The 14593-nt window shown below is 40.2% G+C and overlaps 1 protein-coding gene across 1 annotated transcript in view; it reads left to right on the top strand.

Annotated features, from left to right (window-relative positions):
- Positions 1-9221, top strand: part of LOC104451563 (2-isopropylmalate synthase A) — a 29006-nt gene extending 19785 nt beyond the window's left edge. The window contains 4 exon segments of the mRNA XM_039310898.1: positions 8080-8163; positions 8251-8385; positions 8775-8920; positions 9007-9221. Of these exon segments, the coding sequence (XP_039166832.1) occupies positions 8080-8163; positions 8251-8385; positions 8775-8920; positions 9007-9109 (468 nt within the window). The 3' untranslated portion in view covers positions 9110-9221.
- Positions 9222-14593: the final 5372 nt, after the last annotated feature.

Consider the following 14593-nt stretch of genomic DNA (forward strand, 5'->3'; position numbering starts at 1 on the left):
CCTGGACCGACCCTGAACCAGCCCAACCCTGCTTGTCCTCGTCCGGTTCCTAGGGAGACTAGGTTGGTCCTTGGTCCTAGAATTCCTGGACCAGTATTGTGTGGGTCAATTCTCGGTCCTGAGAGTTTCGGGTCAGTCCAATCCGAACCCACCTTATATATATATATATATATAATATTCTTTATAATTTTTTATATAGAGAAAATCTTAAAATAAACGACGTCAACAACATTAAACAGCTTTTTAGTGAGGAGTTCAAGTAATTTTACATTGTTCTTTGATAACTTGGATTTTTAATGTCTTTTACGGCAACAATAGTCATAACTTACGAAAGAGGAAGATGTTTTTGTGAGGAATCCTTAGGGCGTCCAAAAATATATATACAACTCATTATGGCATCCTTCTCTAAAATTCATTCTCTTCTATCTTATTTGTCCTCTTAGTCTTCAATTTGCCAAAATCAAAATAAAATAACTTCTCTACTCGCCACTTGACACTCGCCTCGCTCGCTTTGAGTCACTTGTGCCGCTCACTGCTCGATTGTCGCTTGGCTTGTTGTTCCTCGCTCGACATTTGATACTCATTTTGTTCGATGATCACCCCACTTGACCCTTACCGCTTGCCTTTCTTAGCTAACATCGCTCACCATCGAACTCATTAAGTTGGTACGGTCCTTAGTTGCCATTTCAAATAGTACAAAAAAATAAAATAAAAAATTATTGGTTAGTCTTGGGTTAACCTTGAAACTAGGCCGAACTCATTGGGTCAATTCGATCATCAATCGCTTTTTTTAGGAGTACAAAAAATGAAATAAAAAATTATCAATTGGTCCCAGGTTGACAACCGGACTGAACCCATTGGGTCGGTCCGATTCTCGGTCCCAAGCTCAATAGGGTTGGTCCTCGGTCCCAAAAATTGAGGACCAACATTGTGCGGGTTGGTCCTAGGGTTAGGGAGTGGACCAGCCCAACGCGGAACATGCTCACCCCTAGTACATAGGTAGCCTTTGGGGTGTATTTCCTTCCTAGTTGGGGTTTAGGGGATTGACTTGCTAAGACGTTGTCTCACCACGTCGTGGGTTTAACTTTTCAGGTCCCTAGAGTGAAGAACTCGGAGCTTGAGACAGAAGGGTCAAGGGCATGGGTAGCTCAGAAATTCTTTTCAAAGATAGATCTTCTGTACTTAGATCCTAGAGTTGGCTTTTATTTGTAAACCAGATTGTTTATTAAATCTGTGTTATTTGATTTGAAATTTGTTGTCCCACTTTTCTATCCCAAGATATTTGTTGTCAGGGAATTAGTAATTCACTTCCGCATGCGCATTTCAAATGAGTGGATCGGTAATGCATCCTGGGACGTTGCAAATTTATTGACCGCCGAGGGATGAGCACATGCTCGAGGATCGGGGCATGTCATCCCTGCTCGGAGTGGTATTAGAGCCGGTTGATAGTTGAAGTGATAAGAGGCGATGAGTCATGGGATAGTTAGTAGGAAATGCCTTTTAATCATGCCGATGCATGTGTTTGATAGCCGATTGGTAGCTTATTTGATGTGAGTCACTCAAATTCTAATCTAGTATTGGAATTAGAAAATAGGTTTCTATAAAGATCTTGTAGCATAAGTAATCAAGAGCAAAGTACTCCTAGAAAGAGAATCATTAGACCTGTTACTCGAGGTAGAACGCCGACATAGATCGGTGCTCGAGGTGGTCATGGTAGAGTGCAAGCTCAGGCCAACGCGAGTGTAAGAGTACCACTGCAGGCCAGTATTGAAAGTGTAGCAGCACCGAGCGATCCTATGTTTGACGAGATCATTTAGGCACTAGTCAACCTAAGGAACTTGTTGGATTAGCAAGCACAGGGCCAAGCTACCACTGTTGCCGCTGTCACTACCACCGCTAGTGCCGTAACTGTTGTTGTTGCCGCACTTGCTGAGGTCCAACTTGGAGTTGTGATCAGGGAGCAAGCTATCGCATCTAGGACAAGGTTCTAATCCAGCAGTGATGGCAATCAATTTGGGAAAAGGCCGATGTCAGGAGAAAGGTATTCTATTCTACCCAACAGGAAGGGTGGGATAGACAAGTCAACACCGAATCAGAATGGAGTATGTCGTTCCTATCCTATGGAAGACAACATGGATTGGCCTTATGTTTTCCTAGGACAATAATTTGTTACGAGTGTCGCTAGCACGGCCACGTAGTCAATGATTGTCCGCACGGGCCGATGGGATCGCAGGTGCCACCGCCACCGATAGAACAGAACAGAGGGAATGTACTGCAGGACGTTTAGTGGGGCATTTGGAACAAGCCCCAAGTGCAAGGAATGGTGCACACTGCCATCTGATGGGAGGTAGAGGACTCACCAAATGTGTGCCAAGTCTGTAGAAGGAAGCATGGATTAATCCAGTGTCCTGGTATAACGGGAGTGTGCTGTGGATGTGGTCAGCACGGCCATCAAGTGAGGGACTGTCTGCATAGGTCCAAGGGAACATAAGCACCGCTACCACATACAAGACACCACTAGGATGGCGAAAGGGACATGAACGAACCAACCATGCACCGATCAAAGGAGGAATGTTTTGGGGTGATTTTATTAGAGTAGTGTAGTAGAGTTTTGGGGTTAAGTTGTAGAATTTCAGTTTGTTGTATAAAACTGTAGAAAGAAGAATCACTAACTAGAGTTGTACATGACTAGTTTGCTTATGTATAACTTTGATATCATATATGAAAAGAGTTGGCTCAAGGAGCCTCTCGTAGTGAATTGTTGTCGTGAAGTAAATCAGTTTAATCCGTTAGCATGTGAAAGTATTGAGTTTATTAGGAGTCGAGAAGGACCCTCAATTACCTTAATCTCGTCACTTGAGGCAACCCGTTTGTTAGATGGGGGTTGTCAAGGTTACTTAGCAACTGTTGTAGATATGACAATGGAGGAGCTGAAGATTGAGAACATCGTTGTAGTGCAAAAGTTTCCAGACGTGTTTCCGAAAGAGTTGCCAGGCTTACCACTAGAGAGAGAGATAAAATTGCGATTGAGTTAGCACCCGGGACAAAGCCAATCTCTAAGCCTCCTTACTGAATGTCGTTATCTGAGTTGAAGGAACTAAAAGTCCTAATGCAAGAATTGTTGGATAAGGGATTCATACATCCTAGTGCATCACCTTGAGGAGCACCAGTTCCATTTGTGAAAAAGAAAGATGGTTTATTGCGCCTGTGCATCAACAACCATCAACTTAATCAGATGACGATTAAAAATAAGTATCCACTACTGAGGATCGACGACTTGTTTGATTAGTTGCAAGAAGCGTCGATATTTTCAAAGATCGACTTAAGGACAGGGTATCGCCAGTTGAGGATTAGAAATAAGAATATATTGAAATCAGCGTTTCGTACTCGATATGGCTATCATGAGTTCACTATAATGCCGTTTGGTTTGACGAACGCACCAGCTGCTTTTATGGATTTGATGAACCGAGTGTTTAAAAAGTATCTAGATTAGTTTGTGATCGTGTTCATCGACAATATTCTTGTGTAGTTGAGACGTTCTGAGGAACACAAGAGGCATTTGAAGATGGTACTTCAGACCCTAAGGAATCATGAATTGTATGCTAAGTTTAGTAAGTGCGAGGTTTGGTTGACTTGGTTTTGCGTTCCTAAGTCATGTGATTTCAAGTGAAGGAATCTCCGTGTACCCAGCCAATATAAAAGCAGTTATCAATTGGCCAAGACCAACAACCGTGTCAGAGATCATAAGCTTTTTGGGTTTGGCAGGCTACTACAGAAGGTTCGTGAAAGGATTTTCAATTTTGGCATCATCGATGACTCGACTACTGAAGAAGGAAGAGAAGTTCGTGTGGACAAACAAGTGCGAATGTAGTTTCCAAGAGTTTAAGCAAAAGCTAACTACCACACTTGTGCTGATCATTCCATCTGGTCTTGGAGGATACAAGATCTATAGTAATGCATCGTTTAGAGGACTAGGTTGTGTGTTGATGCAACATGGTAGGGTTGTTGCATACGCGTCCCGTCAGTTGAGACCTCATAAGCTGAATTATCCGATGCATGACCTGGAACTCGCAGTAATCATTTTCGCTCTGAAGATTTGGAGACAGTATTTGTGTGGAGAAAGATCCCAGATCTTCACTGACCATCAAAGTCTCAAGTATCTATTCTCTCTGAAGAAGTGGAATATGAGATATTGTCGCTAGATGGAACTCCTGAAGGACTATGATTGTGATATCTTGTATAACCATGGAAAGGCGAATAAGGTCGCAGACGCTTGGAGTCGGAAGTTTTCAGTTGCACAAATGATGGTCAAGGAATGAGTTTTATTTGAGAGAGCGCGAGATTCAACTTTTAAATTTGAGGTAGGCCACCTTTCGAATCTTATGGCCACCCTCAGACCCAGATGTTTAGAAGATTCTACAAGAGGACACCAATAAGAGAATGGCTGATTTTCAGATTTCTGAGGATAGAATGCTAAGGTTCCGAGGATAATTGCGTGTACCTAACAATGTAGAGCTTAAAGATGAGATCTTATCGAAAGCTCATCGTAGTAGTTATAGCATTCATCCTGGCAGTACGAAGATATATCAGATTTTGCATCAACACCATAGGTGGTCTGGTATGAAGGGGGGACATCGCCAAGCATGTCGCCAAGTGCTGACATGCCGGCAAGTGAAGGCACGGCATTGTAAGCCGGGAGGACCTTTACAATCACTGAGAATCCTGAGTGGGAATGGGAGCATACCATGATGGAACTTTGTGATGGGCTTACCAAGGAGTCCGAGTAGTCATGATTCCATTTGGGTAATGGTCGACAACTGACGAAGCCGACTCACTTCATCGCTGTGCAAAATGATCTTGATTTGGACAGACACACAGAATTGTACGTGCATCAGATAGTTCGTCTGCATAGAATGCCGATGACGATTACATCAGACCAAGACCTAAGATTCACAGTTGCATTTTGGAAGAGTTTGTAGACTACTTTAGGGACGAAGTTGCAACTGCAATACAGTACGACATATCATCCTCAGACGGATGGCCAACCTAAGAGAATGATTCAAACTCTCAAAGACATGTAGCGAGCTTGCGTGTTGGATTTCAAGGGAAGCTGGGAGGAACAGCTTCATTTTATCGAGTTTGCCTACAACAACAGTTACCAGCAGAGCAATCAGATGGCTCCTTTCGAAGCGTTGTATGGCAGAGCGTGCAGAACGCCCATGTGTTGGGATGAAGTTGGGGAGAGAAAGATTACAGGCCCAGAGTTAGTCCAGCAGTCAGTGGATGCAATTGTCGTCATTAGAGACAGATTAAAGACCACTTAGAGTTATCAGAAAAGTTATGCAGATAAGCATCGAAGACCATGGAATTTCCAAGTTGGTGAGCACATTTTTCTGAATGTGTCATCAATAAGTGGTACTTCACTTGCCGCCGAGGTTGGCGCAAGTGCATGATGACTTTCACGTGTCGATGTTGAGGACGTATAAGCCTGACACGACCCATGTGCTAAATTTTGAAGAATTAGACGTGGACGACAAAGTGTCGTACGTGAAAAGCCCGATTCAGATTATGAATCAGAAAGAGCAGATTCTGCGCACCAAGGCGATCCCCTTGGTTAAAGTAGTCTGATAACACCACAGGACAGAATGAGCTGGGGGCGATGTCGACCTTCCCTTGGAGGTCATGGTGGCGTCGGAGGATTGCCTGCGCTTCCTATGATGGATGAAAATGATTGATTAATGGGTCATATGAAGCTTCGGAATGTTACGAAATCCTATTTGTTCTTTGATTTTGATTTTTTTAACCATGATTTCTAACTAGATTGGAGAGAGAGTTTCTCTATGAAATTCTGGGTGAAGTTATCAAGGCAGGTGCCACAACTAACGACTTGTAGCTTGGTCTGGCAGCAATGGTGTTGGTCTGGCCGAGCTGGCCAGCGAAGCAGTGGCTCTGGATTTGCATGTGTGCTGGTGCGGTGCAGCTTTGGTGTCTGGGAAGATGAGGAATTGTTGGTGATGGATGATAGTGAAAGAAACTCATTGGTGAAGTGATCATGATTGCCACGAGGATCTAGATGGTGATGAGAGGGTCTGTGTCCGTTGTTATTGGGATAAATGTAATCTGTTTGTGTGGAAAGTGGACTTGCAGATGATCTGGGTTTGCAAATGATAGTTCTTGAAGGGGACTGTAAAGTTTTGTCGTGGATCTAAGTTGAGTGAAACAGATTAGATAAAAATCGATGACCTCCTGTACATAGATCTCCTTGGAATGGTTCGAGTGTGTTGTGAAACCATTCACACACCAATCCGGCCATCATTAGTTCAAACTCTAGTCCGTATAAAAAAAATGGTATAAAAGTATATGCCAGAAGCCATAACCAACAGATATTTATGGCACGTGCATACCCAAAAAGAAATGGATGAACAGGGGAGAAGCTGGAGGGCACAGGAAGTAGATGGACGATATCAAAGTGTGGGTACTTTTGTGATTTTATCTTATTAGGGTATGGATGCAGCCAACATAGGTTTGGAATTATCCTGGCTCTGTCAAAAGTGGATGGTAAATGGCAACATTTTCTAAAATTAGCAGCCCCTTGCGATATCGTACTTGATAAAGTTAATGCTTCAGGGAAGATCACAAAACTAGAAAAGTCCAGATTTCATCATATATAGCAAGACTAGTGAGGGCATTCTATTTTGTGAATCATTAGTGAATAACTTGGATAAAGGGTGTCAATTGAAATTTGATGTTTCTAATCTGTCCCTTTATCTGTGAATTAATTGGATAAAGGGCATTAATTGATAAGTACGTCAATGAATTGGTGGGAAAATGTGTCATTAACAATGTTGTTCATTTATGTATAATTGTTCTTTTCCCCTCACAGAATCATGTCACTTACTTTGTGCATTTGGGTTGTTTGAAGTTTTGAAGTTTGCTCTTACATATTCAAATATGTCTTAAATTTATTCTCTTTCTTGGCAAATCTATCTGGTACAGCAGGCGCCATGCTTTGAAAATGGAACTTGTAGAGGTAGGCGGCATTTTTTTTTCCTACTTCATGTTTGCCCTAGTTATGAGTTTCCTTGTCGTGATCATTGTCTCATGTTCTCTCTGCCCTCTTCAGCTTGGTTATGATATCGATGGTGAACAACTGGACAATATCTTCAGGCGGTTTAAGGCAGTAGCTGAGCAGAAAAAGGTTGGTAAGATGCTGTATGTTTGACCTTCTGATTCTACTGGATTAGAATAGTTCCATAATTTGACTATTTGATAATTTGTTACTTGCATTTATATTAGTTATACATATTCATGGTGTCACTCTTTTCAAACCTTGGTTGGAATGATACAAAACAGAACATCATAGAAAATATGGTTGCAACTTTTTTTCTTTGGGTAAGAGGAAAGTGGGCACTGCTGCTGCATATCCCTTCCATCACTGCAAGGGTCTATTTTAAAGAGTTTTACAATTATCTTGTGTTTATAATCTTCTTTGTGTCCTTGTGAATCCATAAGGTGGTCAGAGCAAAATGGATAGCTTAAGTCTGTTTCTTGCCATGTTTAGTTCACTGGATGGTTGGTTCAGGTCTGCTGTATGTTACTGCGATGTGAACCATTTTGTACTCCATTTGTCTCAGCATACATGCGCATAGATATAATACGCACATCATTGGTAGCATGAATACCAAGTCAAAATGAACTTAGAGACCATCCCCCACCTTATACAAATGGCAGAACTCTTGAATCTGTGGAGACGTTTAAGCAGCAATTGAACAGTGGACATTGACAAGAAAGTACTAGTGCACAGAGTTAGACTTGAACGGGCAACATCAACAAGAGAATCAAATGCTCATCTGGCATTCCATTTGAGTAGTTAACACCTAGTTGCAGGCATTTTATAATTGTGGCTGAACATATGTTGAGTAGTAAGACTTGTAAGCTGCAAAAGTGATGCAAAGTTTTCATATGGAAAGACAATAATAAGTTCATCCCCTTTGCGAGTTGTGGCATTGTATGCTTACTTCTTTTGGCTCTTAGGAAGGCGTGTTATGTGACTGCTTTCTTTGTTACGCTATGTGCCAGAGAGTTACTGATGCTGACATAAGAGCCCTGGTATCTGATGAAGTTTTCTAACCAACGGTTGTATGGAAGCTTCATGATTTACAGGTACATCTGCCTAGTTTTTCCAGCTTATACCGTGGTGATTCTGATGCCAATCCGTCTGGTTTAAAAATCATAGCAAATGCCATGCAGGTTACGTGTGGAACTCTTGCTCTGTGGACAGCAACTGTGAAACTTATCAGTGCTGATGGAAAAGAGCATATTGCTTGTGCTGTTGGTACTGGACCTGTGGATTCAGCATACGAGGCTGTTTTCCTAATTGTTAAGGTTTGAATTTTCGATTTTGTCCTATTACACTCATATTGTATTAAGAAGTCAGTTTAAAGAATACCTTTACCAAATGTTATTTTACTTTTGTAGTATCATTGTCCTAAAAGTAGGATATTTGTAATTTTAATTTAATAAGGAATGAATAGGGAGAACACATTTGAATTTCGTCATCGTAACCAGGTATGGAAAACTGCTCACTGAAAAGATATTTTTCATCTAGGTACTTTTAAATTTGGGGGTATAGTATAATCATTAGTTTATTATCAAATTAACATTGCAAAAGATTATAAGTACCAAATAAAGTTGACAATATTAGAATTAATTTTGTTGAGGGTTGACTTTCAGTTTCAGAACTGACAGATGTGCTCCTGCATTATGCTGAACAGGTACCTGCAACGCTCCTCAAGAACTCCATGACTGCCGTCACAGAGGGCATTGACGCAATAGCCACAATGTGAGTTTTGATCCGTGGCGAAAACAATCACACGTCTACACTTGCTTTAACTGGGGAGACTATACACCAAACCTTCAGGTACAGGAGTGTTTAATATGTTTACAAACCATGTTGTTTTACTTCACGTAAACTTCGAGTTATTGCATTCATTGTTTGAATGCCAGTGGTACTGGGTCGAGCATGGATATTGCAGTTTCAAGTGTGAGGGCCTATATTGGAGCATTGAACAAGATGTTGGGTTTCATGGAGCTGAATCCCTCATTGTGATGACAACATGAAGAGTCCTTGAGTGTTTTCCACACATTCCTGGGGAAAAGTCTTCAGAAATCTATTTATCAAGGATTAACATTTTCAACCACTTCACTCCCCCTAAAAGCAATGAAGAAGAATCATTCCGGTATTGGTGAGGTAACCTGAAATTCTTGAGCTTGTGTCTGAGGAGTGTCTTAGTTGTGTATTATAGACCAGACAGATGGTGTCTCCAATTAGTGAGCTGTTTAGATGTGCCAATACATCTTAGTTTCCTTGTTTCCCTTCTCTGAAGGATTGGATTTTTAACTTGTTTTTCAAGCTCTCCTAAATTTGTTGCAATTTTTTACGATTAGTGTTGCATTTGTTGCATATAAGAGAACCTATTGATCATTATTAGATGCGCAACTCTAAAGCTACTCTCTAAGGTCTGCCGGCTTCGTTTCCTTCTCCCTCCACCATTTCGAAACTCCAAAGCTTTGTCCAACCATCATATAGCAGGAGGTGGGACACAGATCAGGTTGGCTAAGTTTTGGCCATGAAGATAAAGTATTCGCCTATGATTTCTACCATCATTTCTTCAGCATTACGATTCTCGTAACGTGTGCTGTTAAGAAACATATTTGAAGATACTCCGCTTTTTATGACTAGCGGAGCTGGAGATGGAACTAATGGGCAATGGCGGGTGCCGTTTAGCATAAATTTCATGAATTCTTCATTGTATATTCATGAAAATTTTAGTGGAGATTTCTTAACCCCATCCCCTCGCGTCTAGATTTCATAAAATTTACTTAGATGCAAGTGACTCTGGCTTGAATCCGTGGCAATTCTTGGCTTTTGATTTCTGACTGATAATAAAAAAGTTGTGGTTTGGGACCGGATTCATAATGCTTTCGTGCGAGAAAAGAAGCCTCCGTAATGAATGGCATGGACATTAGAACGTGTTGATGGTCATGATATTCAGTGGGATCAGAGTTGATGAAGCCTTTGGGTGTTGCTTTCAACCTGGACATTGTGGTTCCTTAATGACTTTTGCGACTTTGAACCTAACCATCCTTTTGAAATTGAAAGCATGGTGATGGTATCGATTGCCTCTCCTCTTTTAAAGTCAAAGCTCAATAGAAAAAGAGAAGATACGTGAGCGACGAGAGTGGTGGTTGTAGTCTTGTAGAGCGCTCCATCAGTGCATATGTACTCATTTACAATTATAGATTGATGCGTTGATGCAGAATAAGAAAAATAAAATTTCGTTCAAGACGACAGCATCGGCTGGTTGGCGTCACTGGCCAGTTGGTTAGGTCAGGCCATGTTCAAGCTCCCGATGTAGTTTTTCGGCCTTTTTCTTTGTTTTTTCTTTTGCAGTTTGAACTGGAATTCCATGATCGTCGTAATCTTGAGCTCGCCATCAAGGTTCTTGGTTGGGTTGGCCGCTAGATCCATGGATGAGCTGGCTCAAAGCCATGGGGGAGGACAGATCGAGAGGACCAATCTGGATGAGCAACTCAGGAGCGATGATGGAAAGCGTGGAGGTGGTTCGACGAGATGGTGCTGTCCAAGTTGAAGGGCTGGTGATCTTAAAGCTTATAAAGAGCTCAATGGCCAACCAAATTTGGCCGAGCAACATTGACGATAGCCGTGGATAAGTGAGGCTCACTCGTAAGTATTAATTACTGAGGTAGCGATTTACAATAATTGAATGTTTCCTTGCAATAAAACGAGCCTAAATTGGCCAATGTAAGTTGCTGCATACATACATACATACATATGTATATATATATGTACATATACTTATATAAATATATATGTACATATATATATATATATATATATATATATATATATATATCTAATTCAAGGACTTTCAAGAAATTCATATTCTGTAGATAGTTTTTTGCCCAAAAATAGAAATTCCCAACATGCTATATATCATTTCAGTTCAAGGTAGAGAGAGAATAAGAAGCAGAAATGCTCATCTCCTCTTCTTCCTCTTCCCTCACCTGTCACTTTCTCATTGTAGAGTCTCTCTCTTTTTGGCTTTTGAAATCTCTCCGATTCGCATGCATTTCACCCCCAATTCAGTTCTCATCCTCCCACCCCATTCTTCGAACTCTTTCCTTTCTTCCCCCTTCCCACCCCCCTCTCCCTGCTTCCATTTCTCTAGAGGTGTCAAAATGGGTCATAGACCCATTTTTGGACTCATATTTTATTTACATGGTCGTATATGAGTCAAAAGCTTTTAAAACTCAACTAAAAATAGGTCAAAAAAGTGAGTCTAATTTAAATTGGTCGAAAATGGATCATAACTTATGACCCATTTTCGACCCATTTTAAATATAAAGTGGGTTAGAACCTTTGGAACTCATTTCTTAATTTTTAACTCAAGCCCCACACAATCTTTCATTGTTTACCTTTATAAAAATGTTTTTTTTTTTAAAAAATCGAAATTATAATTATTTTTCATATTTCAATTTTCTTTTCTTTTCTTTTCTTTTCTCTTTCTTTTTCTTTTTTCTTTCTTTTTCCTCCTTCCTTAGCTAGTGGCTAGCACGGCGATAGCCGGCAACAGGCCAAGCGAGACTCGAGCCTCCCTAGATTTGGTGAGACTCAAGCTCATTGGTGTTAGGTCGCGCCTCAACCTTGCTAGATTGGCGAGATCAATTCTCGCCAGCGAGCTCAAGTCTCGCCGGGATTTGGCGAGATTCGAGCGCGCTGGCGTTGGGTGAGACCGATGCGCTCGGGCGAGGCCTCGACCTTGCCAGATTGGCGAGATTGAGGCCCCACCAGCATCGAGCAAGTCTCAAGCCTCGAGCTCTAGCTTGCCTGTGGCCAGTCGCCGATCGTCGTTGTGGCCAACAGTGGATGGAAGAAGAAGAAAAAAGAAAGAGAAAAAAAAGAAAAATAATAATTAAAAAATTATTTTTAAAACAATAAAAATTATATTTTTAAAAATAAAAATAAATAAAAATTACATTTGTAAAAATTAAAAATGATTAAAAATTCGATTTAAAAAATATTTTAAAAAGAATTATAAAAATTTTCCATTAAATTAGTATTGCATAAAAGTGTTTTAGCAATATCTTTTTTATAAAAAAATCATAAAAATGAACTTTCTTAAGTTTAGTTAAAGATTATTTATATTACAATTTTCAGTTATTTAATAGTATGTTCACTTCAAATTTGAAGAGAAGCATGTGCATGGTCTAATTTTTTATAAATATTTCAATATATAGGTTTTTTTAACTTTTTATTATTTTATTTACTATTTTTAATTTAATTTGAAGTTTTAATCCAATTAGCATATAGTAGGTGTGGGTTTTCCTAAAATATAATAGGTTTTATCAATATGGGTCAAGTGAGGTATGGCTTGTGTATGGATCGATAGGTATGGGTCATTAGATTTACACTACATAAATATGGGTCCAAACGAGTTAAATGGGTCAAATATAGATCGACCCATTTTTTACTCAACCCAAACCTGATCTAACCCACCCATTTAATACATTTCTCTTTCCCGATCGATCTGCATCCTGTCGCGTCATGTCTGATCGTGTGTGTCTTCTTCCATGGAACGCGAACGTGAACCCCATCGCCGAGGTTTAGTCGTGAGTCTCTCTCTCTCTATTCTTGCGTTGGTTCCCACATGGTCCGAGTCGTTCTATATTTGTCATTCGAGGTATTTATAATGAATTCAGGGGATTTTCTTTGTTCTTTCTTTTTTCTGAATAATCTTAGTACACATATGCTTCTGAGCCAGACTTCTGAATAATCTTCGTCTTGGTGATTTGTATAGGGTCTTTTGCAATCTCCGCAACGTAAAGAGCACGAACTGAAATGAGTTCCAATTCTGTTCCTCTATTTCTACTTGTTATGGTATGCTCGTCCCCTTGAATTGCCCACTCGGGGGGTTGGTTCTCCTCGTCCACGATGACGGCTCAACAACCCCTGAGGCCCTGAGGGGGCCCAGTTAGTCGAGAATGCTAGAAGGTAAATTGGCCGTCAAAGCCTAGAAGAGGGCTCAAAGTTCAACAAACCCCAGGCGCAACGACACGAAGGTCGCGTGAATTGGAAAAAGCCTAGCGACGAACATATCTAAAGCGACAATGGCAACCATTGCCGAGGGTCGACTAGGTGAGCAGCGACGGGTGTCCGGAGGAGACCAGGCAATCTAGGGTCCTTATTTGCAATGGTTAATATCACCCAAAAAAAAATCTAAATTGTTACGATAATGATAAATTTTATCCCAAATTAATTTTCGAGTCATAAAACACCTTAATATACCTATGATTATATATCTTTCGTTAACCCACGTTAAATTTTAAAGTTGGATGATATATGGCATTAACTCAATTGATACAACAAATTCACATGGGAATTCCTATCGGTTTGAATTCATAGAATAGGAATAGGGAAATGTCGGTGAGGACAAGAAAATGTCTGTCTCTTTGGAAGCAGGCCGAAAGCCTAAGACCTGCCCCTCCTTTTCACCAAATTCCATGTTACTCCTCTGCAGAAATCAAAGCAAACGCGGCCCTTTAAACTCTTTTTAGCCTCATTTATTGGTACGCGCTCATATCCGTACATTTCCATTCTTCATATCGGTTTGGTTGGGTCAATTGGAGCGCCTGTAAGTAGGGGAGATTATCTCAAATATATCTGTGCCACGTGCATGTTTTGCTTTTATGTTATTTGCCAATGTTCATTCCACATCACATAAAAGTCTTCTGTCCTCCTTCACCAAAAACATGCCTCTTTTCATCTCCTAAAATTTTCTAGCAACGGAAACAGGTAAGGTAATTTGATTTTTTTTTTCAAGCGATTTTGTACATATGAGTTAAGGAAGAGCCTACTAATTAGAACATATCCGTTGGAACAAAATCTTCATTTTCAAGGACACAGGCGGTAGGTGAACAGTATCATAGTGTGGGTACTTTTCTAATTTTACTTTATTAGGGCGTGGATGGGCCGATATAGGGGGTGGAATTATCATGGCTCTATCAAAAGTGAATGGCCAATGGCAACATTTTATGAAATTAGCTACCCCTTGCATTATGTACTTGATAAAGTCAATGCTTCGGGGAAGATCACAAAACTAGAAAAGATCAAATTTCCTCTTATATAGCAGGACTAGTGAGGGCATTCTATTTTGTGAATTATCAGTGAATAACTTGGATGAAGGGTGTTAATTGAAATTTGATGTTTCTAACCCGTCACTTATTTTGTGAATTATTTGTGAATAAATTAGATAAAGGGCATAAATTGATAAGTATGTTTGATGAATTGGTGGGAAAATGTGTCGTTCATTATGTAACTGTTATTTTCCTCTCGCAGAATCATGTCACTTATTTTAGACTCATTTAATTGGTATGTGCTCGTATCTCTACATTCAAATCTTCATTGTAGTTTTCATATTATTTGCAAACGTTAAGTTCACATTTCCTTTCATGATTTCGTCCTTTAAAATTTTCTATATTTTCTAGCAACGGAAAGAGTAATGTAATTTGA

The sequence above is a fragment of the Eucalyptus grandis genome, chromosome 1, assembly GCF_016545825.1.
Source record: "Eucalyptus grandis isolate ANBG69807.140 chromosome 1, ASM1654582v1, whole genome shotgun sequence".
In the NCBI taxonomy this organism is placed as follows: Eukaryota; Viridiplantae; Streptophyta; class Magnoliopsida; order Myrtales; family Myrtaceae; genus Eucalyptus; species Eucalyptus grandis.